The 25,034-nt window shown below is 51.9% G+C and overlaps 10 protein-coding genes across 10 annotated transcripts; 8 read left to right on the top strand and 2 right to left on the bottom strand.

Annotated features, from left to right (window-relative positions):
- Window positions 1–1,079: 1,079 nt before the first annotated feature.
- COCCADRAFT_82921 (uncharacterized protein) lies at window positions 1,080–2,374 on the top strand (the record flags this gene model as incomplete). The annotated part of the gene is made up of 3 exons (XM_007709054.1): window positions 1,080–1,433; window positions 1,533–2,176; window positions 2,248–2,374. 3 exons carry the CDS (start codon window positions 1,080–1,082, stop codon window positions 2,372–2,374), a joined length of 1,125 nt encoding a protein of 374 aa, XP_007707244.1.
- A 1,374-nt stretch (window positions 2,375–3,748) lies between these two features.
- On the top strand, window positions 3,749–3,991 carry COCCADRAFT_82872 (uncharacterized protein; the record flags this gene model as incomplete). The annotated part of the gene is made up of 1 exon (XM_007709053.1): window positions 3,749–3,991. One exon carries the CDS (start codon window positions 3,749–3,751, stop codon window positions 3,989–3,991), a length of 243 nt encoding a protein of 80 aa, XP_007707243.1.
- Window positions 3,992–4,069: 78 nt separating this feature from the next.
- On the top strand, window positions 4,070–5,430 carry COCCADRAFT_783 (uncharacterized protein; the record flags this gene model as incomplete). Its single annotated transcript, XM_007708953.1, has 2 exons — window positions 4,070–4,899; window positions 4,959–5,430. The coding sequence occupies 2 exons, from the start codon at window positions 4,070–4,072 to the stop codon at window positions 5,428–5,430; spliced, it is 1,302 nt and encodes a 433-aa protein (XP_007707143.1).
- Window positions 5,431–6,817: 1,387 nt separating this feature from the next.
- Window positions 6,818–9,330, top strand: COCCADRAFT_782 (uncharacterized protein; the record flags this gene model as incomplete). The annotated part of the gene is made up of 3 exons (XM_007708952.1): window positions 6,818–7,633; window positions 7,706–8,873; window positions 8,927–9,330. 3 exons carry the CDS (start codon window positions 6,818–6,820, stop codon window positions 9,328–9,330), a joined length of 2,388 nt encoding a protein of 795 aa, XP_007707142.1.
- Window positions 9,331–10,125: 795 nt separating this feature from the next.
- On the top strand, window positions 10,126–13,477 carry COCCADRAFT_781 (uncharacterized protein; the record flags this gene model as incomplete). Its single annotated transcript, XM_007708951.1, has 3 exons — window positions 10,126–10,447; window positions 10,511–12,201; window positions 12,248–13,477. 3 exons carry the CDS (start codon window positions 10,126–10,128, stop codon window positions 13,475–13,477), a joined length of 3,243 nt encoding a protein of 1,080 aa, XP_007707141.1.
- Window positions 13,478–13,806: 329 nt separating this feature from the next.
- Window positions 13,807–15,149, bottom strand: COCCADRAFT_22094 (uncharacterized protein; the record flags this gene model as incomplete). The annotated part of the gene is made up of 2 exons (XM_007708971.1): window positions 13,807–14,826; window positions 14,886–15,149. 2 exons carry the CDS (start codon window positions 15,147–15,149, stop codon window positions 13,807–13,809), a joined length of 1,284 nt encoding a protein of 427 aa, XP_007707161.1.
- A 1,182-nt stretch (window positions 15,150–16,331) lies between these two features.
- COCCADRAFT_32428 (uncharacterized protein) lies at window positions 16,332–16,798 on the top strand (the record flags this gene model as incomplete). The annotated part of the gene is made up of 3 exons (XM_007709006.1): window positions 16,332–16,421; window positions 16,476–16,708; window positions 16,762–16,798. 3 exons carry the CDS (start codon window positions 16,332–16,334, stop codon window positions 16,796–16,798), a joined length of 360 nt encoding a protein of 119 aa, XP_007707196.1.
- Window positions 16,799–17,903: 1,105 nt separating this feature from the next.
- COCCADRAFT_82978 (uncharacterized protein) lies at window positions 17,904–18,062 on the top strand (the record flags this gene model as incomplete). Its single annotated transcript, XM_007709052.1, has 1 exon — window positions 17,904–18,062. A coding segment is annotated over one exon (159 nt), but the record flags the coding sequence as incomplete, so codon positions are not given.
- A 356-nt stretch (window positions 18,063–18,418) lies between these two features.
- COCCADRAFT_82931 (uncharacterized protein) lies at window positions 18,419–20,010 on the bottom strand (the record flags this gene model as incomplete). The annotated part of the gene is made up of 2 exons (XM_007709051.1): window positions 18,419–19,211; window positions 19,286–20,010. 2 exons carry the CDS (start codon window positions 20,008–20,010, stop codon window positions 18,419–18,421), a joined length of 1,518 nt encoding a protein of 505 aa, XP_007707241.1.
- Window positions 20,011–23,603: 3,593 nt separating this feature from the next.
- COCCADRAFT_777 (uncharacterized protein) lies at window positions 23,604–24,356 on the top strand (the record flags this gene model as incomplete). Its single annotated transcript, XM_007708950.1, has 2 exons — window positions 23,604–23,655; window positions 24,016–24,356. 2 exons carry the CDS (start codon window positions 23,604–23,606, stop codon window positions 24,354–24,356), a joined length of 393 nt encoding a protein of 130 aa, XP_007707140.1.
- Window positions 24,357–25,034: the final 678 nt, after the last annotated feature.

The following is a 25,034-nucleotide window of genomic DNA, read 5'->3' as shown; positions in this document are numbered from 1 at the left end:
ATGACCTGTCACACCCCTACACCTGCTCTCCCCGCTTTCGCGTACTCTTTCAACCACTGTCTCGGTCCTCACGGCGTACACATAAATACACACGCGTCGCAGCGCTATCCTAGAGTACGATGCTGGGCTCAGCCCGCCCGATGCGCCAAGGCGATAGATCCACCTTCCTTGGCGCGGATTAAAGTTGGACTAGGCTTACTCAGTGTTGGCGGCTCAAAATCCTTAACGCTCATTCCTTGACGACAACTCAGCTCGCTCCACTAACCCAACTCACGCGAAAGTAGGGACAGCCTACTCGGGCGGCAGGACAGCCACAACCCGTCCAGGCCTTCTCCCCCATTCTGGCTTGCAGAGAGACAAGTGCGGGCTGTGGGCAAACCCTGTTCGAGGGCATTGTCGTGCCACATGCTCGGGATCCCTAGAAAGTAGAATAAGGAATAAGAAATGAGGTTCTCAAAATATCTGCACAGCTCGTAGTAATGGGTGGGGAGGGGATCCGGAAATAGCTCTTAGCCTAGCCTCACCAACTCCCCACATTTACACATGTTCACCCTCCACTTCAAGCATCCTTCCTGTGTGTTGCTGACAGCTGACGGAGAGCCCCGCTGTTGCCGGCCAGCATGTCCTGCCGTTACTGCACGCCTCAAAGGCGCCTCGAACAGCTCTGGGCAAGGGAAATCCTGCAAGATTACCACCAAGGGAGGTCATGATTGGCGACATGTGGACAACAAAGAGTGCTTAGGGTGGTGGCCCTAAAGCGCTGACCTATTGCCTTGACTAGTACCCATAATGTGGCTGGAAGGCTGATGTTGGTGTGATGGATCTAGGGCTAGATGTGTAGGATCGTGCCTTAAGGTTGAGCTCAGCCGTATAGGCTACTTTCCCATTGTTCCCCCACCCCCCTCGTACCTCGTTTTTTGACCTTGTTACTCTTCTGAAAAATATATTGCTTTACTACTAACGGCCAGGAGCGCGAGTCGAGTGCGATTGGTCTTTTGAAATCAGGCCTACAACTAGAAACGGAACCCCTGAGGTACTTTGATACTTGTATCCGTCGGGCTAATATATAATCCCTCAAAATGAGGCTCATATCCACCGCAAGGCTGGCAGTTGTTGCTAGTCAACTGCTCGTTTCTCCAGCTGTAGCACAATACCTGAGTACACTCACGTCTATAGTAGGGGGCATATCGTCAGTACTACCACAACCAACACCGACTGCATCAAATGCACCATCACAATCAACACCGTCAAGAGAACCAACGGTGCACCTGATCAAAGCCGGTGCGGGAGGCTTCAAGTTCACGCCGCAAGAAATTCACAATGTATCAGTCGGAGATATTGTAAGCTGGGAATTCTACCCGCCTGATCACTCAGTTGCAAGAGCAGAGTTTGGTTCAGCATGTGTACCCTATGAGGAGACGGGAAAGGGCAAAGTAGGCTTCTGGTCTGAAACGCAATGGGTCAACGACACAAGCCAGGTTTGTCTCTTTGAGATATGCGAAGTCGTTCAAGAAGGGCTAACACTTTGGTAGATTACATACTTCAACATCACCATCAACTCAACAGAACCCATATTCTATTACTGTGCGGCACCAAAAAGCTGTATTGGAGAGCATATGGTCGGCGTTATCAACCCCAATTCGACACAGACATTGGCATCACAGGTACAGGCTGCGGCTGCAGCAGACTTCCAAATAGCGCCTGGTGAGCCAATCCCTGCCGAGGCCACGTCGTCGGCAACGTCTACACCAGCTAGCAATGGAAACAGTGGCAGCCACAAACTGTCGACCGGGGCCATTGCGGGCATAGCGGTAGGTGGTGTTGCTTTCGTGGCCTTGTGCGCAGCTCTATTCTTCTTTGTTGGACGGTCCAACTCGCTGAAGAACACAATCAAACGCCATAATGCGACGAACAATGTGGATCCACACATGAGCCAATACGGTGGAGCTGGGGCGAGGTATGGTGATGGAGGACTTGCGTCGCCGGGCTTCGCACCGGCCCGGCCTGGATATGCTACGCCGCCGCCAGGCCATCTCGGCGATCTTGGATATGGCTCGCCGCCCCAATATGGCCAACACGGTGTGGGAGACGCGCATCCGGGTGGATGGACTAGCCCGATACCGCACCAAGGACACTTGAGCATGATGAGCAGTACGAGCGGCATGAGCCAGGCGCAGTAAGTCATGAAACTAAATCTGTGATTGTAGATGCATGCTGACACTCGGGGTTTTTTTCTTTCTCAATTAGACTCGACCAATTGAAGTATGCGCACATGAGCACACAACCGGCACCGGCAGAGCTACATAGTCCGCCAATCGGGCAGCAGGGCTTTTCAGCCGAGCTCGAGGCACCAGAGCATGTCAAGAGGACATGAAGCGATAATGGAAGGTTGTGAAAAAAAGGGAGCGGTTATTTGTATTGTTTTTTTTTTGCATGCGAACTATGCGATACCAGCATTTCAGGGTAAAGGAGGCAGATAAGCGGCGTTAGTTAGTGCAGCCATGTGACAATTGAGATTTTACGAGGAAAGAAGAGAAGCGGTTGCGGGTGATGTGTTTGTAATTGACGTGGGTGGAGACGGGTGGGTCGGTGATGTAGGAAAGTGTTGTGTATAGTAGGTAATAGCAAGGCCATCTGCCTGGGCATTCGGGCATTCAGGCATAGCTAGTGCCGAGACATGACTCCTGCCCTTGGGTGGCATTTACGTAAGCATGGCATTTGCAATAGGAAACGGGGGAATGGAGGACAAGGAGGTTACTACGGGGAAGGCACTGCATGTTAGCGAGGAGCATGGGTAGATCACGACAGCAGCCAAGCGAGGTGATTGGCTGGGTAGACAGGCTGCCATGCTCCCGCCCGCAGCAGCCCGTGATGTGTGTGAGTGAGTGTGTGTGTTGGATCGGGAAGTGCGGCAAAGAGGGGTCAAGTGTAGAGTAAGAGACGTAGGATTGATAGTAAGTAGTTATGTAAAAGTTGACTAGAGCAGGGCGTAAATATGTAGAGTAGTATGTAGAGTATGTATGTCGCCGTTGCCACAACCGTGTGTGAGTGTCGGGAGAGAGGGCGATCGGGCCTTCTGGGAGCGAGGTAGCCCGTTCGGACAGGCGTGCGAGGTGGTTGTCGAGTGAGGAGGGGAGAATGGGCAACGTGCTCCGGCTACACACGGGCTAGCGTGGGCTGGGCGGGGCTAGCCAGCATCTTATCGCAGGGCAGGAACGACCGTGGCACAAGCGATTATCTAATCGCATACCACACATGGCCTTGGTTCCTACTCCTGCCATGCACTTACTAACCAAGTAAGCAGTTGTGGAGATGTTCACGCCCGCACCCGCTGCGACGAGGCACACGCAAGTGCAAGTGAGCCGGCTAGGTCCCTGTGGAACAGCAGCAGCAGCAGCGAGAAGAGAAAAAACGCCACGCAGGCGCATGAGCAAATGGTTGTCGGTGGCATCGAGACGAGCATGACTAGCTGGGAGCAAATTCTCTAGCCCACAGTCGGAGCTAGGGGCAGCGGCAGCTAACAAACAGTCGTCATCTTCCGGAAATTTTGGCCTGGACATGTTCCCTCCATGTCGCAGGTACGGCCCAGGCTCGTATCATTGGGCAACACGCTGCTCCGTGGCCAATTGACGGACGAGCACATCCCAAGACATGCGGTGAGAATTACTTTCTTGTTCGGCAACATGCGAGCCAGCTCGACTGACTGCAACGCAACCAAATGGGGGCGCCGCATTCGGCCTGTCAAGCCATGGTTGCCAGGCCTCAGACGGGCAGCCTACTAAAGTCCCCAGACGTCACACGTGCGCCCCAGCTATCGCCTGAACGCCAGCCAAGCCAGGCCTCACAGGAGCGGCATTGCTACCTTCTCGTCTGGCATGCCGCATCAAGCCTTTGCCTCTGTCTCTGCCTTGCGCTGGCCCTGCGGTCCCCTTTTTCTTCTCCACGTTTTCCGCCAAAAATACCCTCCTATCTCAACAGGGCCCGGCTATGATGCGCACAGCAGTTGCCCGTTCTTGTCGTCTTCCCCCACCCTAGCATCCCGCTACCCGCTACCCGCTACAACTCAGACATGATCACATCCTCGCCCACCATCTCGCAACCTCCCTCGCCCAACACTACCTTTCACACCCCCGCCCACCGCCCCTACCAGCATGCCTCGCGACGCACCTCCATCTCCTCGACCACACACTCCTCCCGCCTCGCCCTGACCAACCCAGCACAGCGGCGATTCGACGCGCCACAAACGCCAAAGCCCACCTGCTGCCAACCCTCTCCTGTACCAGCCTTTGCGCCCTCACCTCAGAGCCGCAAGAGAAGCTACGCGGACCACGGCACCCAGTACACCCCGCCAGGGTTTCCCCCCACCTACCGCCCGCCGCCCACCATTGACACCCACGCCCAAACTCTCACCGAGCCGGCCACCAGTACCGCCATCACCACCATCGCCTCCACCGAGGACCACCACACCATAACCAACGCTACTGCTCCTGCAACAGACTCGCAAAGTGCACCTGCAATCCCGCCCACACAGCGGGGCACCGCGCCCGCCGCGCCCGCAGTCACGGAGCCTCCAGAGCCTCAGCTGCGGGAATCTCCGCAGTCTGCTGCGCCCGCACGCAATGCCTTGGTCTCCGCTCGCCCCGCGTCGCGCGATGGTATGCCCCCTGCGGTAGAGCCTGGGTCCATTGCACCGGATGCAAGCACCGTCTTGCGCGTGCCTGAATCGCCAGCCAAAAGAGCCCGTCCTGAGGAACCCAATCTCAAAGTAATGCCCCTTCAGTACGAGACTTGCGACGTCAAGGACCTTGGTATGCTTATCTCCGACATGCTCATGGAGCTGGTGCGCCTGAATGATGGCTATCCATTGCGGGACGGTACTTTGACAAGGTTCCATTCAAGGTGTGTTTTACCCACGATTGATTGAGGCAACTCTTGCTTACCCCCCCTTTTTTTCACAGAGCACCCCCTGGCATATCCGTCCGCGACTATCTCTCCCGCCTCATTGTGCACGCGACCCTATCTCCGCCGATTCTCCTCTCCATGGTCTTCTACGTCGACAAACTATGCGCCATGTACCCCGCCTTCACAATAAGCAGCCTGACTGTACATCGGTTTCTTATAACAGCTGCGACGGTTGCAGCCAAGGGCCTCAGTGATAGCTTTTGGACAAATAGTCTGTATGCAAGAGTCGGTGGAGTCAGCGTTCGTGAGTTGGCGCTGCTGGAGCTCGAGTTTCTGAGGAAGCTGGACTGGCGGATAGTTCCCAAGCCGGAAGTTCTTGTAGACTACTACAAAGGCCTGGTCGACCGTGGGACTGGATACATCATGGAGAAGCAGCCCGAGTCGGCGTCTACCCCCAGCTCCACCCAAGTCCCTCCTCCTAACGGATCGTCAGCCACAGGTATTCACACCAACGAATCAGGCGTATAAAGATTGTGCGTACAACTGCCGCGCAACACTCTTGACACTGTATGGTCCTACAGCGCTACCATGTGTGCGTGTGTGCTGTTCAGACTCCCGTCTGTCCCGCGAATTGGCGTTCCTCAGATTCGTGGGCTATCTTGTCCTTTTGGACTTGGAACTGCCTCGTGGTCACGTCTGTATGGGAGTCTCAAGGACAGACGGGTCGAACGATGAGCTGGCGACATGACTCGACAGCAGAGCATCTGACAGTGTATGTCCACCCACGTGGAGCCCTATGAGACTCTGGAGGGCGCATTGCCGCATCGGTCGCAGGCTCATGCCTCGGAGGCGGACAATGGGAAGGCCGTGTATGGCCCCATGGCTTCCATTTCCCGCCCGTTCGTCACAGCATACATGGCTGCGGACGCCGGTAGCAGTCTCCGAAGCTGCACGGAACGAGTTTGGGGAGTCTGGGCAGTGATGGAGCGTGGCATGTGCAGGATACATGGGCAGTGTGATATCAGCTCCTGGCCTATGGCATGTATGATTGTACACGCTGCATGTCATGTGTGGTGGAATTGAGCAGCGGTTCTATTGGGTAGATAGCATCAGTCGTGGAATCAACCCCTCCTTTCGAGCTGAACGCCGATGGCGTGTTGTTGGAGCACTGAGTGAGCGCATCGTGGTCGAGCCGCTAAGGGCATCCCGTGAGTAACGTGGACGAATAAGAGGATGGGGTAAGCAGCACCCTAGTCAGTCAGTCGGCCGCCCTGGTTCGGCAAGGTGAGGCTAGCCCTCGCATCTTCCAAGGCCGTCAGAACATGCCATCGAACATGCCCGCCTCTGACAGCGGAGATGTACACACTGATGTAAGGGCGCCAGGGAAGGGTTCGCAGAACGAAATGTGCGGCTTCCGGCGACTTCATCGGCTTAGCGACCATGACCTGACCTCTCTGGTCTTGAAAGTGAAACCCTCTCTCGCCCTCCACCCACTCCCCCACCCCCCACTACATCCACGCGTGTCCTGTCACGAAACCGCACCTAAAGAGGTCGTGTGCCGACGTATACCTCCAGAGCCTCGCGACCGAGACGTCTCCCATCACGCCTCGCGGTAAACGCGTTCCTGTTCCTGATCGAGATACGGCGGCGGTAGCATTGCGACTCTAGTACTATGAAGGTCAGTCGGTGATTGTTCCAGCGGGCGCGCCACACATCTCCACCCTCGCCATGTTCCTCGCTTGCTACCAAGTCAAGTCTCACCTCCCCGGTATCGCCAGAAACACCACCCCGCGTGCCCTGGCGGCCTGCCAACAGCGTCGCGACATGCTCCTAGACCCACCTAGTCCTTGACCACGCACTTACTTGCAAACAGAGTTGGATGTAGTCTGCTCACACAGAGTGCTATGCATAAGAGATGACCTCTGAATACGCTCGCCGCGAGGTTAGCAAACGCCAGTATGATAGTCATAGTCAATGGGGGGCGCGCCGTCCCGAACCGCCCTCGGCACCCTGTGCCCTGCCCTATGCCTTCCCTACTGAGCCGTTTCCCCAGCTCAACGACGACTTCAACCAGCTGCAGCTCACAAAGAGCTCCAGAACACGAACATCGCCCGTCGTCACCCGCACGCGCATCGCTAGACATGGCTCCCAGCCGAATCCCACTCGGCCCTCATCTAGTGGGGGTGAGGTGCATATGGTGCCCTACCAAAAGTTCTCGCCCTCTCGTCGCGCCGGCTCGTATTCCCACCCGACGCCCCTTGAGGACTTTCGCAAGTCGAGACGATGGCCCCCGAAGGGATACAGATCCGAGGATGCATTGGACCCAGCTGAAGCAGATGACCTCATCTGTGCAGGGGCATCCACTTTCAAGGGATACCGAGATGCCATAGCAAATGCACCAGATGGATACAATCGCTTCTACGCGGTTCTGGAAGCTGAGCACCAGAGCCGAACCGACCGCGCACACTTTCAGCAGCAGGCATACCGGGATATTTCGCTCAACATGACGGGCACGCGCGATGACCAATTCCCGTGGTCGTCTCATGAGTACCCGTGCATGGCTTATGCGTTTGGAAAGAGTGCAGGCACTACAACGCTCAACTATTGGGTGAGCAAGTCTGGAACAAGTCATGCCCCTATCAAGTTTGCTGGTGACGCCCAACCGCGAAAAATTAAGCTCTTGCAAATCCTCGACAGACTACAGAAGCTGGAAAGTGGACTTAATGAAGATGTCAGTCAACAGCCATGCGCCGGATGCTTTTTTCTCTGTTTTGGTTCGTCTCCCTAACTTTGCTCTTAATAGGACCCGGAGGATCTGTACCACTACCTGTATACCACGCTCATCGAAGATCCGGAACGATACGATGAGGAGCGCCGCCATATTCGGATTGACCAGCAGATTACAGACCTCATTACTGTATTGAGCAATCCACAGTGGATAGACTTTTCACAGCCTAGAAACCAGGTTGTAGCAAAGTTCTTTGACGCGCCCGATCAGCGTAAGAAGCAAGAGTTTTTCCATCAACTGTTGCTCTCTGTGGAGCTGTACCTCCGCATACATTCCAAGGGGCATTCCGAAAAGTCCAAGCGCAAGCTGATTTCGCAACTTCCTCCTATGATAACATGGGACTTGGCTGTGGCACAGCGATGGCTTGAGAATATGGAAATTACTAAAACGCGGACATCGTCCACGCAAAGCACGTTCAGCTTTGATCTCAAGAGTAAGAGTAGACAGATAGAAGCTTTGCGGATCTTTGCTGCGACCCTCAAGTGGCCCAACATGGATGAGATTGAATACATTCTAGACGAGCGGGACCCGAACGAAAAGGCCGTCGAAGACAGGTCTGCGGATGCCATGTCGTGGTTTTCCGGCATTATTTTGCCAGGTCGCACACTGCCATGGCTCATCATGAACAGTTTGATTGACTGCGACCAAGATACTGGCGACGCTCTCAAGTACCTTACGCACATGCACCCGGCATCTGGATTTCAGTACCGTGCCAATACTTACTGGTCAGCCCAATGTATTGTTGGTAAAGTCCTAGGAGCTGCGCGTGGGGTGAAGCAAATTGCAGGCTGGATTGGGCCATGCATCTACACCCCTGAGCTCAAACGGACAGAGTGCGTCAAGATTAGGCAGCTTGAGTCTCCAGATCCAGTGCTCATACCGGTTGACGTTGAAAGTATGGATGATCGTACGAATCCTTTGGGAACAATAGAGGACAGTTATCCGATCGATGACTACGACATTCCCATGCCGGATACCGAAGACGTCACAGACTTGATACGAATGGAGAAGCTTCGTTTTGTGCCCATCAAAGAACGACCAGAAGGGGGCCGGGGTGCTTCTGGCCCACCAATGGTCTTTGATGCTGCGATCTTATTCGCATGTGGTGGCGAGAGCTGGCCGATGAAGCTACGGTACGACGTCAGTTTTATCAATGCCTTCCCTTGCCACCAAGGACCTCATGGTACGAAGCAATGACATGTTCAGATTGATTGTCTCATGCTGACTTTAGCCCAGTTCTATTCTATGACTTTTCGTACAAAGCAATCAAAATCGATGAAGGCCTTGTAGACATTACAGATTGGGGTCTGCAATCCGGTCGCACACCTCGACCTACCTCGTCCAAGTCATCACCCGGCAAGAAGGCACTGGCACTCATGAATGAGCAGAAGAAGAGTGCTCATGAGCAGGTTACGAATGTGCTGGCCATTGAGGCACTTGGTGTCAGTGACAACGAGGTATTTGCAAGAGCTTGGTGCGCCCATCATGGACACAGTGCTATCGTTGCGAATATCAAAGAGACGTGCATGGCTTGTGCTATCAGAGAAGCATATGCAGCCTGTGTATCAGTTGTCATCCTCACGGAAGGCGGTGTTGTCAAGGAAAACGATACTGATCTCAGCGTGCTTGAAGATTTCTAACAGCAGGGTCTGGGCTGGCAAACGGAAGGGATTCTGGAGAGGGAAGGGAGGAGGGCATTGGGATCTTTACGGACTGGTGTTTTTGGCATACATTTTGAGGACTCATTCGAGGGGTTTTTGCTTTGGTGCAAACACCTGCAACCCACATGCATGTTTCCTTTGTCTAGAACCGTGCAACTGCTTAGGCGGGTATTATGAGCATGAAACGGTGCGACGTGGAATTAACGACTGTAATGATAACTCATGGAATTATGGAGTCAATGGTTATGATTGTATAGTTATGTACATTGAATGTACGCATTTGCTTTGGAGATACTCTGATTGATTTTAGTGAGTGATTTATCTAGCAGAAAGAAGTATTCGATACATGGAAGTATGCTCGAAGGATAGAACAGTCACGTGCTGATAAGGCATGTTATCGTCCTTGCGCTGACGTTTGCGGGACTGGGACGCGGCTATCTCATGTCCATCAAACTTCGCTCACGGCCACGTACTGTTACGCCGCGCAAAGAAGCCTATGCGACTTGGCAAGCTTCTCGCGCCATTTAGAAAGCAATCAGAGCCTTGCTGCATAAAATGCTGTGCAGGCAATGATAACCACTTGTCCGTTGCGCCTTCCCTCCGCAACACTCCGACTAAGGCTGTGCTTTCTCAGTGAAGCGTTCATCATTGCCTCTCTCATCCTTGACGTACACTTGTACGACCACGACTAGGCCTCTTTGTGTAGGGCTGCACGACAACTGTTAATCTGCGTCTCCCCCTTTATCAATTACCTGTTCGCTGGCTGTCGACGCCATGGGCCGTTCAACGATCCCTTCCGCACTCAGCGAGCTCTCCAACCCTACCACGCCCGAGGCACAAGTCGCAGCGCTACAAAGCCTAAAAAACGAACTTGTGGGGCATGAGCAGAGAAAAGAGCTTGCTGTTACGCATGGTATTGTGAAACCACTTGCCAGTTTGCTGCGAGCCGAGGCTAGGAAGGGCGGGAAGAGGCGAAGGAACATTGGGAACGGGAACAGCTCTGGGCTGTTCGGTGACACAGCTGGGCTGGAAGAGTGGACCACCGAAGATGAGTTGAGGTTCCAAGCCACGCTCGTCGTCGGCAGTCTGGCGAATGGTGAGCACGCAATGCAAAAACATGAGATGAAAGAGTACCTAGGCTGATATGTACGACGTACAGGCGGACCTGCATTTGTTGCGCCACTACTGGCTGGTGATGTACTACCTCCGTTGCTCGAAGCACTACGACCAAGCGAAACACCATCCAAACTCGTCACCGCGACTCTAAAGACGCTCAATCAGATTGTCGATGCTGTTGCGCAAGAAAAGCCATGGCTCGACCTGTCAGGCTCGTCGAAGCCATCTCTCGCATCGGCCGTAAGTGAGATTATATACACGAAATCAACTGTTGAGAGTCTGTCTGAGATTTTGGCGCAAACGGCGGGTACCATGAAGGTCAACCAGCAGATAGAATCGGCCATACGGCTGATTACAAAGACGTGTCGAGAGGACAGCCATAAAAGAATCTTGGTAAATGCAGATGTACTAGATCTGCTCGCTGAACTACTTGCTGGTGTTGCAGCTATGGACGATCGCATCCCTGCTTCGGACAGGAAGCGGTCGAGTCGCGAGCAGCTTCCTCGTGCCTACCTGTCGGACATCCTGGAAGCAATCTCAGCTATTATCAAGGACTCGCATTTCTACACTGCACAATTCCTCTATTCGCAGCCGATACAACAGCTCTTTGGTTGGCCAAAGGAACGCTCTGCAGGAACTTTTGATGGCAACAACACGCCGCAGACGGCATCATGGGACAGGTTAATACCGCGAGTACAGACTATGGCAAGCAAGTCAGATCCGTACATTAAGCAATGGCCGGCTCTTGGTGCCTACTCTTCTGGTCCGGCGGACAACTATTCTCGGCTACCAAGCATGGAGTCGCTGCAGCACACTTCGAGCCGGAACACCATCTCGGATGAGTCCGAGTCTCCGCTGTTCATATGGCTCATGTATGTGGCACGGCGGGGTGAAGCCAGAGAGCGCCTGTCTGCTTGTTGGCTACTAGCATTGCTCAAAAAGTTTGGCGAGCGATGGCCGTTGAACGACCCGTCAAAGACGACACGCGAGAAGCACTTTTCGTATCTGATTATTCCGCTTGTTGAGAAGATGATTGAGGACTCGAGCCCGACATCAGAGCATGCCAAAAAGGCCAGTGCCATGAGCCAGACAGCCAGAGATGAGCTGCGCCTTGTGCTCGAACGCTCCCCAATTGTTCTTGCGGAGCTTGTTACTGGAAATAAAGCACTCCAGACGGCTGCGGTTCATTCTCGCATTCTTCCGACTTTGATACAGATTTTGAAAAAGTCGTTCGATATACCGCCGACGTCGTCAAAGCCACTTTGGCAGCCGAAGCCGACATCTCACGAAGTCATGGATCCAAATATCGACCATGCTTCATCGACTCTGGGTCGAGCTGGGCTTAATCCCGATATACTGCATGCGTTTAAGTATCGAGAAAGCGTTTTGCTGGCATTGGCGGCGATGGCTGGTGACCAAGACTCGTTGAGAAAGATGGTGATTGAGATGGGTGCGGCAACGCATATCATTGAAGCTCTAGTTCCGTACAACGAAAACAGCGAACCAGGAGCATCGTCCTCGCCAAAGGATGGTAACCCTGACGCTGTTTTGATTGCTGCATGCAAGCTCACACGGTCATTGTCAAGATCGGTCAGCGTCCTCCGAACGAGTCTCATTGATCACGGTGTTGCACAGCCAATCTTTGAGCTTTTGACACATCCGAATGTAAAGGTGCAGATTGCAACTACGGAGGTCATCACTAACCTGGTGTTGGATGTGTCACCTATGCGGACTGTGAGTGAAACCCGACACTATTGACTTCCTAGCTAACGATGAGCAGGAGATTCTTGAATCCGGAGTCCTGGGCACACTTTGCGAACAGTGCCGGTCTGCCAACTTTGACCTCCGCTTTGGCAGTCTCTGGGCTCTCAAGCACCTGTGTCTTGGATTACCCCATGCTATGAAGATACAGTGTCTAGAGGAACTCGGAGTAGGCTGGCTTGTCCAAGTGCTCAATGGAGAGCCATCTAAGCCTGCCATGGGCACACCGAATGCAGCAGGAGAGCAAGTCGACATTCTTAACGCTGTGGAGGAGCCGCATATGGATGTAGACGATGAATCAGGTTCTGAAGACGACGATGATGCGATGACGGAAAGCATACCATCAATGCGGCGACATCAGCGCCATGGTCCTCGATACACGAGCGCAACAAACATTCGAGATCGACTACAACAGATCAAGAACGATGAGCAAGACCATCGCCTGAACGGCGAACGTGACGATATCCGTATCCAAGAACAAGCACTCGACTTTATCCGCAACTTTGTTTCCGAGGATAAGGCCTCTGGCGAGATGATCGACCACCTCCTCAAGACCTTTGGCCACAGCCGCTTCTTCGAGATCCTCGACTCCAAGATCCGCCCCAAAAACTCCTCCGCCTCGAACTCATCCTCCCAAACCCAAGCCAGCCCTAGCACCCCGAGTTACTGGCCCAGCGGTACCCACCGCCCACCCTTTTTATCCTCCACAACACCCATGGGCCAGCCCAACTGGAACAGCTACCCAGCCTCGGAACTCATGCTGGCTACAATTTTTATTCTTATCCACCTCGCCAACGGCCGCCCCCAGCACCGCTCCTTGCTCATCTCACAGACTAGCCTGATGCAACACGTTCTCCCGCTGTTTACGCATCCCCGCCGCGATATTCGTGTAGCGTGTGCCTGGATGCTGCATAACCTTGTCTGGGTCGAAGATCACACGGATGAAGCGGCTACCAGGGAACGCGCGCTGAGTCTCCGCCAGTTGGGCTTTGAGGAGGGTGCCAAGCAGTTGAGTCGCGATATGGATCTTGATGTTAAACAGCGAGCGGTGGTGAGTGTGGAGCAGTTTGACAAGTTGCTCAATAATGGGAGTGGAGGTGGAGGGAGGAGCGGGTTTGCGTCGAGTACCGGTGGGTTTGGGGGTACTGGGGGTGCAGGTGGTGGAGGTGGAGAAGGGAGTGGCGGGTTGGGGGGTATGGGGAGTAGATTGAGTGGGTTGCATGGGTGGAGACATGATCCTAGGGGTTAGAGGATGTTGTTGTTGTCGTTGATGATGATGATGATGGTGGGGTTTATCTCTCCACAGCCATGTGCGTGAAATCAGTGTTATTTGTGCTTGTGTCTCGTGTGTTGTTGTCTCTCTTATCTTTTCTTCGAAAAACACTAGTATATACCGGGGTTTAAGCGTGTAAAAGTATGGGAAAATGGAAAAACGAATTAGGTTTTAAGAAGCTCGTATTTATTATCACTTTTGATCTCTCATGTAGACCCATATGTTTGGAAATTTCCTTCCTCTCCCACACACACACACACACATACGAGCCTTTTGGAATAATTACAAGTACCACGTCCCATTTTCTACACCCACTCCTTTGGCTTCCTTAGCACTTCAAGCAATCTCTCCTCCCTACTGCCCTTCTCAGGCGCATGCATATACTGCCAGCGGGCCGTAAGCGGCAAGCTCATGAGGATACTTTCTACGCGGGATCCGGGGGTATTAAGTCCAAACGCGGTACCCCTATCGTGGACGAGATTAAACTCTACATATCTTCCGCGGCGAATCTGCTGCCACTGCTTCATTTCGGGGGTGAAGGGCATGTCCTTTCTGCGATTGATAATGGGGATGTAGGAGGGCAGGAAGGCAGTGAGGCAATCCTGGATGAAGGAGAAGAGTTGCTCCTGGTCTTTCTCTGTTTCGTCGAGGTCGTCGAAGAAGATGCCGCCGACGCCGCGGGTTTCGCCGCGGTGCTTGTTGTTGAAGTATTCGTCACACCATTTTTTGAAGCGCGGGTAGTAGGCTTTGTCGTGCTTGTCGCAGGCGTGTTTGATGGTGTTGTGGAAGAGAATGGCGTCTTCATCGTAGAGGTACGAGGGTGTGAGGTCGCAGCCGCCGCCGTACCACCATGCGGTTGTGTTGCCGTTGTCGTCGGCGGTTTCGAAGTAGCGGTAGTTGAGGTGCACGGTGGGCGCGTTGGGGTTGTGCGGGTGCAGCACCATGGAGAGACCGGCGGCAAAGAAGGCGAGCGAGTCGACGTCTGGGTCGAGTGCTTTGTGGTTTACGCGCATCTTTTGAATGGCAGCGCGGGGGAGGCGGCCATAGACGACAGAGGTGTTCACGCCGCCTTTTTCAAAGACGTTGCCGTCTTGCAGGACGCAGGTTATGCCGCCGCCGCCTTCAGGGCGCTGCCATGTGTCGATTTTGAATTTTGTGCCATCAACCTTTTCAAGCTCAGCGACAATTTGCTTTTGTTGCTGTTTTATGAATTGCTCCATCCGGAGGCGCATGGGGGATTGTTCGGATACGCCATTTTCGCGCTTGAGGAGAGCGTCTTTCTCGGCGATGGTTGGTCCTTCAGTCTTGATTGTGTCATCTGTCCACTGTGGAATGGATTAGTAGGAGTCATTTTAAACGAATGTGTATTGAATTATGGGCTTACCATAGTGTAGACCAGAGCCCCGATGAATGGCACAAAGAGCAGTCTTATCCGGTTCGGCCATTTGCTGGGTTCGGGATTGCGCCATTCCTCCAGAGGATCTGGCTTTTCTGGTCTGCTGCTTCGAGGGAGATCGACATGGCGACTCTGAGACGAGTGTAGTTGCCTACTACATATCTGACTTGTGCGTAGGGTGCGCTGTGATGTGTAGTTGTGGGGAAGCTCAAGCGCGCGAGAAATGCGGAACAAGGGTCGGAACGGACGCATAGCGGGGGGCGGGATGGTAGCAGGTCAGTTACAGTTGGACCATGAAGCAAGACAAGAGAGGATGAATTAGGCTATATTAAAAAAACTGTGAGCACAATCAACCTCGGTGCTGACGTCCCGGGAATCACACCATGGTGGGCGCACCTTCGGTGGAGTTTCCTTGGTACTAGCGGTATCGGTACCTGCATGGTGCAAACACGACAAACACGCCTCTAGCAGGCACAAGTGCAAGTGTGAGCACTATAAGGCCGGCGATGCTCGGACGTTTGCGCTTAGTCACTGCGTACTGCTCATGTCTCGGGGGTCTTGGGGAGTGAACGGCGGGTGGCGGCCTGCATCATAGATACGTCTACGTCTGCTGCGTTGCTGGCAACCAGCCTGTCGATTTGGAAGAGCAGATAGACGTTGGCTTGCATGACGTCCTGGGACAGCTAGGAAAGAAGCACTTCTTAGTGCTTCGTGGTGTCCAGTGCTGGGGCGGACACGTCGCTATGAGTGGCAACAGGTGGGTGTGCTAGGCCGCATGGCCGCCAACGCGCCGGCAAACGCGTCCACCTGGCTGCTGGCTGCTTCACGTAGTAATCGACTCTGATGTGGCGGGGAAGTACTTGATTACCGTACTGTACATGGTGATGGCCGCCTTGCAAGAGAGAAGGAGAGAAGGAGAGAGACGGGATGAGTCAAAGTACCCAGGTAGCCAGGCAGGTCATGGGAGCCGAGCAAGTGACTGGGCTGGGGCGAGGCGGTCAGCACTGCCCTCCAGACGAGTCACGCCCGGGGTTCAGCAGCAGCAGCAAAAGGGCGATGTTGTCATTGCTCAGGGGCAGTGGAATTGTGTAGGAAGTGTGCAGGTATATACGTATGTCTGTGTGGATGTTCACTTGACTGGTAGGTGAGATGCTGGTCGGGTGGGTGGTGGCCAGTGACCAGTGACCTCGGCGGCTGCTGGCGTTGGTTAGGTAAGGCGGGAGTGATGCGCAGGTATTAGCCCCGCTCTGCTGCCTGTGCTTAAGGTTCCCACACCGCACCTACGCCCTCCGTCCTACTTCCTCCGCCACGCTCAACCTCACCACTCCCACGACTCTGCGCCCTTTGCGAAACTACACATATACCCCCTCATCTCCACCCACAAACACAATCACACACACACACACATCCATACACCACTCACAAACTCCCACCATGCGTTCCAAGTTCAAGGACGAGCACCCGTTTGAGAAGCGCAAGGCCGAGGCCGAGCGCATTCGCCAGAAGTACAACGACCGCATTCCCGTACGTAGACACCGCCTTGTTCTCATCCACGACAAGCCAGCTAACAGCGCCTAGGTCATCTGCGAGAAGGTCGAGAAGTCTGACATTGCAACCATCGATAAGAAGAAGTACCTGGTACCCGCCGACTTGACCGTAGGCCAGTTCGTCTACGTGATCCGCAAGCGCATCAAGCTTTCGCCCGAAAAGGCCATCTTCATCTTCGTCGATGAGGTCCTGCCACCCACTGCCGCTCTGATGAGCTCGATATATGAGGAGCACAAGGATGAGGACGGTTTCCTGTACATTACGTATGTTGCCTCTCAATGTTTCCGCTCAGAACGCACTGCTAACAAGATGACAGGTACTCGGGCGAGAACACGTTTGGCGAGGCTCTGTAAGGGGCTCGCTTCATCCTCACATTCCCCTTATCTATCGGCTGTCGAGGCTGCGGCGAACTCGGGCGTTTTCGGATCATGGGTTTCTTGATATTCACGCAACAGTATACCGTTAGGATGATTGATTGATTTGAATGGCAGACGGCTGGTGCAACGGCAACCCGCGCAGCATCCTGGGCCAGTCAACCTTGACCAGAAGCTGCGAGGACTGATACAGCAAAGCCGAGGCGGAAAGGCACGACGACAAGCCGCATCTGTACAAGCAAGATTCGCCGTTTCGGAGAGAGGTGTTTGGGCAGATTTGGCTTCTTCTCATGAGATGCCTGTATAATTCGATGATTCAGCTTTAGTCCAAATGCACCAGACCTGATCTGTCATGACTTGATGCACCTGTTAGCACTCTGCAACATTGTCTTGTATCTTCCCGTGAACGTGCCTGAGTATGCGTACCTGACATAGCAGCCTGACTTGCGGCTTATCCGGTCATCGTCTGAAACCCACATGACGACATCGCTCACCTGATAGGCAACCGCGTGCCACCACAACCCCCACCAACATAGCCACACTCTGTATGTACCCAGGCGACAGGCATACAAATGCAACATGGAACACCCGCCCTACAAGGAAAGGGGAGTTTCTATGCAACATTAACCCTTCTAGTGCCTTGCATAACGTATCGCCCGGAACCGGGGGATCGTGGGGAAAAGCAAAAGGGCTCCAGAAGCCGGCTCCGCGCACGGACCCACTGCCCAAATGCAGGGCCCGTCGGTCGGCGGGTGGGGATCTTGGAAGATTCCTTACTTACCCCGACCTGGCAAAGAGAAGAAGACGAAGAAGTTTCAATCAACTTACATCAAACCCAACGAGGCTGTCTAAAAGTTTAAACGCTTGTACGACCCGAGCGCCGATTTTTCGACTCTTGTGTCGTTACCAACTTGTTTGAAAATTCGAAAAGTGTGCAAAAGACACAACGAGAAGCTATGCCGGCGCAGTATATAATATCAAAGTATGCTTCTCTTTTTCTCCTAACCCTTCCATGTCCTGGATCCACGGAGAAAGTAGAAAAAAAACAATGTATCCTACTCCGATTACGTCGTACTAACTGCTCAGACGTCTCGATCCCCTCTTCGCAATCTCAATCGGTCTCGCCGCTGCAGCAACCCGGATTCAGCGTGAAGAGAGAGAAAAGGGGAGGGATTTTGGGGAGAGTTGGGAGGTTTTGAGACGAAGGTGGGGGATTTTTTTGAAGGGGGAGGGGAAGGTGTAGGTGGGGGAGGAAGAGGGGAGAAAAGGGAAAATTATATAGTTCTTTCATACCCCGTTTTTTCAGAGTTTGAGGCTTGGAAGGAGGGGCTAGAGGGAAGTAGGTATCTGTGATTGAGGAAGAAAACTTTCGTGGCGAAAATGGCTGCATTTACTAGGCAAGTCCCTTTTCCCAAGAAGCAATTAATTCATTCTGATGCGAAAGAGATTTTCTACTGATAGATTTCGGTAGATAGAATACACACTCTCCTTCTTCTCACTACAACATGCCAAAAGCAATCTAAACGCTGTACTAATTTCAAAACATCCACGCAAAAGATTCATCACACTATTACATCCTCACTGACAAACTCCCCTTGCTCACTTTCCCACCCCTCCCTTCCCCCTCCTCCCCCTCCCCAACTCCTCCCCCGCAATCCGTCTCCCCTCCTCCAAACACAACCGATCCGCCGCCGAAACCCCCCTGGGCACCCTCTCCCTCGCCCCAGGCACAATCTCATACCAAACCGCCACCGCATCGAAGCTGCCGGACTCGTGCTGAATCGGATTCTTCGCCATGACATTCCTCGCTCCCCCATCTCCCGCACCCCACGCCCTCGTCTCCTCATCATCCACCAAAAAAAGCGGTCTAGGCAATTTCTGCCCTGGCACCTTTACTCCACTGACGCCCGCAATGTAGTGTCCCGCCGTGATCTCTGGACCCGAGTGGTACGTCACAGAATGTAGCTTGTACACCACGGGTTCGGCATCTGCGTCTTGATTTGCCATGTAAGCGCTGAGATTGAGCGTGTCGTTTATCCCGATTGGATTCATAATCTTGTCTTTTTCGCCGGTGACGGGGTCCATGCGGGTTAGTTTTAGACCGATGCGCAGGTACTCGGGCGTTGCGGTTAGGGTGGTGCGTTTGGTGTAGGTGAGGGGCGCGTGGCAGGCGTTGCAGGGGATGCCCGGGGAGAAGTCGTAGTTTAGGGTTCGGGAGATGGCGGCGGAGATGGTGTCGGGGCCTTTTTGGAGGGGGTCGAGGCTGAGGCCGATGCTGTGTTCGGGGTTCAGCGTGTTGGTGGTGTGGCAGGCGGTGCAGGTGTTTGAGATTGTGTAGGTTAGTTCGAAGAGGGAGGTGAATTGCGAGGTGCGGTGGCGGCCGTCTGCTGTTCTGTTGGTTTTTTTGTTAGTTTGGAATAGGAATAGGGGTGGGGGGGGCCGGGGGGGGGGGGGGGGAATACGTACTCGAGGTTGAAACTTGCTTCAATGCCGTCCCAGATCCGTACGGCTAGTTCGTCGGCATCTTGCTGTGCAGTCATGTTCTCGCGCCTTTCTGCCCGGGTATATCGGTCAATTTGCGCTTGGCTCATAGACGGGCGTTCGCTGCGTAGGTCGTCAATCTCGTCGGAAAATCCATCTGGGTTTTCGCAGAAGTAGCGCTGGAAAAGCTGGTACAGTTTAAACACTGAATCGTGGGTATACTGAAAGGGTTGGGGATGGTATGGTGCAGTGTCGTCGACCATGTCATTACTCCAATAGTCTTTGATAACCGCCTTGAGCAGGCAAGGAAGACATCCGCTGTAATGCTTTGGATCATGTTTTTCTATATCTGAAGGTCGAATTGTGCCGCCGTTGGGATTCTTATCGTAAGCAGCACTCTGTTTCAAAGTCATCGTCTTGTAGCTTTCGTCTCGAAGAATGCCCTGCGTCATGGCATCGAGGCAGTCAAGGCTTCGATTTCGATCATTGGGATTGCAAGGCCATCTTCCGCCGCCAGAATTGTGTTGCTTGATCCAGTTGACGAAGCGGGGAAAGTGGAAGAATGGCTGCAGTGTTGCGTTGCGATAGCAGTCGTTGCCAGTGTTCGTGATACCCCGAGGCCGTCTACTTCGCCGCTTGATGTCCCATTTCTTGCTGATGCCGTTGGCTATGAGGCGCTGTTTACGTTGCTCTGGACCTTCTTTCGCCATGTTTTAATCTTCTTTGTCAATTTCGTATACTGATGCCAAAAGTGGAGTGTGGAAATATTGTTGAAAAGGATTTTAGAAACATCAGCAGATGTATGGCGAGATGATGAAGGGGAGCATGGCGTCTTTTTGGAGACATGATTTCTAGTCAAATCTAGAAGACAAACTTCTTTGCTCAATATCAGGTTCTGTTGTGTTGAATGCCATTGTTAGTGTTGATCAAACAATAGGAAGTCAAAGAAATTGTGTATTGTTCGTGTCACATTAGAGTGCTGAAGGGAATTGGAAAGAAGTGAAAAGAACATCTTCACAATGCATTGTGTGTAATGAATTCATTCATATGAGCGAGCCGCTACCAAAAGAACAAAATACAGACTCGCCCCTCGTCTGCGCATTCGCACAAGTCTGGAATCCACAATGGTTTTCCTACGAAATAACACGCGTGCCAAGTATGTAGATGAAGAGTGAGAGCGAGCCTGTGAGCCGCGGGCGCGCCATACTGCAAGCGTGTAAACGATGAGCGAGGAGGTTGCTTATAACGTCCAATCATAATGCGATTTCTCTTTGCGGGGCTTCGTTGTGCAGACTATGTTCATGTGGCAGTCGGTTTTGAGAGGGATAATAGTCAAAAAAAAGTAGATGCCAACTAGTATACGTATCCCCCGCTCCCGCGCTTCGGTCACCAGCTCTCTCAGGGCCATATCAGCATCTTGTAGACATTTATTGAGATCCTGCTCGGATATTGCTTCGAAATCAAATCTTAAAGCAAAATCCTTTAGGACTGCCAATTGGCTGGCGAGCTTATCTAGCGAGGAAGGGTCGGTGCGACTTTGTTGTTCGGCGGCTTCGTCGTCTACCTCGTTAACGTCCATAGCAAGTGCTATTCCATTGCCTTCCTTTTACTCTTGCTAAGCAGGTGATGGTGCTAGCCCAAACGCAAGAATACCTCGACATCCGACCGCAAGAAAAAAAAGACGGCTCGCCAAGGCTAGCAAAGCAAAGCAGACAGCTCAATGAAGGCTTATGTACGCCAAAGGTGACTTACTCAAGGCGCAAGCCGCACTCAAAGCTGCAATTCTCAGGGCTAAAGCGGCAAATTTGAAACTTAAGCTCTTAGAGTATGGCTTTGGTTGCTGGATGGTGGGTGGGCCATTTTCGTCCTCCACATACACGGCATCGGTTACCAGTATGTCCAACATTGGACAATGATCCCAGAATATCTCAGGGATCTTGTGATAACGGCCGTTCATGTTCGAATTCTCGTTCAGGATTCGAGGATTCGAGGCTTTGTAAGGAGCGGGAATTGATGGGCGCGTAAGAGTTTCTTCGTTTTTGAACTAACATCTTTGATATAGTAGAAGTCAAGGACATGTAGATGTGATAGATTGTCCTTCTCAAAAACAGGAATCTCGAGCGGCGAGTCATTGTTGAGGAAATGGATCTGTAGGTGACGAAGTTCGGACAACGCAAAGACTGGCCTAACTAAAAGTCTGACTTGCAGGCACATGGCCCTTAAAGCCGAGTATCCTCCCCACCCAATAAATATATACTACTGTCCACTTCTATACTCTTCTATTCTCGTCTCGTTTCCATGGCAATCCGTCTACCTTGTATACGATATCCTTTTTTAAACTTTCCCACTTGATCTAGTGCCCAATAACCGTCTCCGAATCTCTGTTCTCTACTAGCGTATTCCTTAGTAGAGTTTTAAATTACTGACGCTCAAGTGTGTTGACCTAGATATCTAAGTCTAGGTTGTAGAGGATGTAAGCATAGCAGGAGGCTGCCAAATACCCAATGCGGTAGATGCGAAATAGCACCTAGTCTTGTTTTGCTTACCGGTCCTAAAGCTCCATAAGGACAAGGAAATTTGCTTCGGTAAGTATGACAGCTTCGGCGTAGGCCATAGAGATGACCATGATCCGGGGGCTATAGAGATCTCGCCATTGCCTTAGTCGGTCTTTACGTGTCTTCTCGTCCATGTTGCTATACAGCACTAGCACGTTACCATCACTAAATCTTTTTTTTCAGCGCGAAGTACGTTGTAAGCTGAGTAATCGGCTTATACGCCGCCACCAGAGCCTTGCCAGGGATTTCCTTTGGCTCCCAAGAAGTCTCCGTCGGGTTCCTATATTTCAGATCTGGACGTACTGAGTCCAAGGCCTCTTTGCAAATACTCAAATAACTTGCTTTAATTTAGCATTTTCCGCAGCGAGTATATCTACATATTTCCTCGTCGGAGCCGTATCTTCTTAACGAAATTGATACTAGATTTCCTTCTGCAGGTAATCGGACTATCCCTTAAGTCATATAGTCAAGAGAATTTTGTGATCTCTCTACAAATCGCTTTGCTAGTCGCTAATTCATCTTATTAAGGCGCGCCTGTCACCGGCGACCCATACTGATGTTCTAATCCGCGTTCACCCTTGCTCTTGTGAGAAGCTCATCATCAGCCAGAATTCTGGCGGAGGCTTCAATAGATCCCGATAAAAGGAACATTACAATAAATATGGATTGAAAGGTGGTTTCGGGAGAGCCCGGTGGAATGTCACATGATGCACGTGACTTGAAGTATATAGCTAGACAGGAGATCCTTCCTGAGAGGATAACAATACAATACCTTTGGTACCATACCGGTTCTCCCGAGGCGTCGTGACATCTTGTGGCAGGCCGCTAAACCCTATTCGGCCTACAAGCCTTCCCTTCACCATTCACCACTACCTCATTAGCAAACACGTCGTCGTCACTAGAGGTGGCTAGATACCTACCGCAACCTGATATAGCCACCTTTGTACAAACTTCGAAGCAATTGTTTACGACCGAGGAAGTGCTATACAAAGCAATTAAGCTCGTGTATTAGACTTCGCCACAGGTCTTGGGTTTAGTTCGCTTTCTCTACCGATACCCCTTCTTCACTTCAGCCACCAGAGCAACCGAGATAAACGCCGCTGATTTAGAGAGAGACGAAGCGCAACCAACAACCGCCATCAAACGACCACCGCCACGTGCGGGATGCGGTTGAGGAAGCTTACAACATGTCCCGCGCCAGCTTTTATGCCTCCACCTGTATTGGCCTTGCTTCGATCGCACTTACAATCACCATGGCGGAGAACATCAAGTCTATCGATTGAATGATAGCTGGTACTAGCTCCGTGTACACATCTTTGGAGCTCATAAAACTCATCGAGAGTTCCAATCTCTCTCCCTCTACCACCAAAAGTAATCCGAAGACATTTTAGTACTTTAAACTAGTTTATTTTAATATTACGTTTCGCGGGAAGGAGTTCTTATTTTTGAGTTTTAGTGTTGAAGAAGTTTTTCTGTTTTATATTCTCCTTTTCGGAATCCTGTAACAATTTTAGTGATAATTGCAGTGTATCTAGCAACTTCGGAGATAACCACGTAGCAAGCCAATACGACCCCATTGAATAAAACTCATAGTATATGCAAAAGTCTCCTGCAGTCTCCTAGTCTTCCCTGCGCTTCGCAATTTAGAATGGCGCCTCGATATTACCGACGCATGTGTGCCAATAGTACCAAGTCTGGAGCGCCTCATCATACACGGCTCGACGGATCAGAACGTGTCTTTTAACCTCATGGCCATGGTCAAAAACACCAAGAGCCAGCTCATGGAGGTGGTAGTGTTGGGTATGGATACGACAGCACCGCTGACGGAGCTGTCGCATTCGGGCCACCTGCAACATCTCTGTAGCCTTCGAATGCGCGGTTTCTCAAAGCATCACAAACAAAACTATCATGAACTCTTTAAGTTTCTTGATCGGAACTCTCCGCAGCTTGAAACAATCGACTCAGACTTTGAGTACACGGACTTCGATAACAGAGGCCAGGAAACTATTCCCAAGTCCCTACAGCCCCAACTAAACCTGCTTACCAACTTTAAATACGCTAAGATTCACAGCCAGCTCCTGTAGTCGAGCCCATTTAATATAGACTTGCCAGAGATATACAACGCGCTTCCACCAAACTTAGAGTACTTAGTCTCAGTAGGCTTGGATCTTGACGCCATCCTTCAGCTCAATGAGGATGACAACGAAGAAGAGAGGGAGAACAAGATAGTAGACAGTAACGAGGATATTGTTGTCACTGACGAGGTGGACGACGAAATTCCGGAGCAAAGCGACCCCGACCCGTTCTTAATACGCCATTTATGCGCGGTCTTACCATACCTAACACGTTTTGGGTTCAGGTTCGATTTTAACGTAACACTATATTTTGATCAAGATCAAGATCAAGATCAAGATCAAGATCAAGATCTACAGCTTACCGATCGGGCTTCGAGGAAGTTGGTGGCGAGTACAAAGGCACTAGGTATAACACTGGGTATCTAGGTGTATGACATAGAAAGTGACAGCCGCGACACATGCCACACAGGCAATGACGTACAGGTGGCGCAGGCAAGAGAGTAGCTGTTATCTGCGAGTATGTAGAATTGCAATCTAGCTGGGAAAAGGCATAGCGCTGTAGTAGGTTGTAGCGGGTGATGTAGAGCGGCGTTTTTGTGTAGTTAGATTAATGTTGGAGCGAAAACAATCTGTCATATCAAACAATACTGCTATTGAAATTAAGACTTGCCACCTCGCCAAGCCAAGCAGTGAATGCTTACTTACACAATCAGTGAAGGTGAAAAGCCAAGGCACTGTTTTAGTGGGCAGTTTTTGTTTGCGTTTATGTAATAACAAACATGTATATGAATTCACCCCGAAGCTAGTATAGTATATAGTGGCGCTCCAAAACATGCAAGCAGACAATCTTATTTCCTACTTCCCTGCCAGATAAAGCGTCCTCAACCCCACACACAGTCATCGATATAACACGGAACCTCTTATTCTGCACGATTTATATGCGATAGTATTAGTTGCGCCCAGCACGTTGTTGTCGGTTCTCCACAGTAAGTACGCTTCAATCTTATATCCCAAACGTTCTGACCTTCTACTAGGCGCCGGTAGCAAAGCTACTCATAGCGGAGCACTTTAGCCTCAATAACCAAAACAATGGAAACGAGTATT

The sequence above is a fragment of the Bipolaris zeicola genome, assembly GCF_000523435.1.
Source record: "Bipolaris zeicola 26-R-13 unplaced genomic scaffold scaffold_5, whole genome shotgun sequence".
Lineage (NCBI taxonomy): Eukaryota > Fungi > Ascomycota > Dothideomycetes > Pleosporales > Pleosporaceae > Bipolaris > Bipolaris zeicola.
Note: the sequence above shows the minus strand (reverse complement) of the source record. Positions and strands in the feature narration are given on the sequence as shown.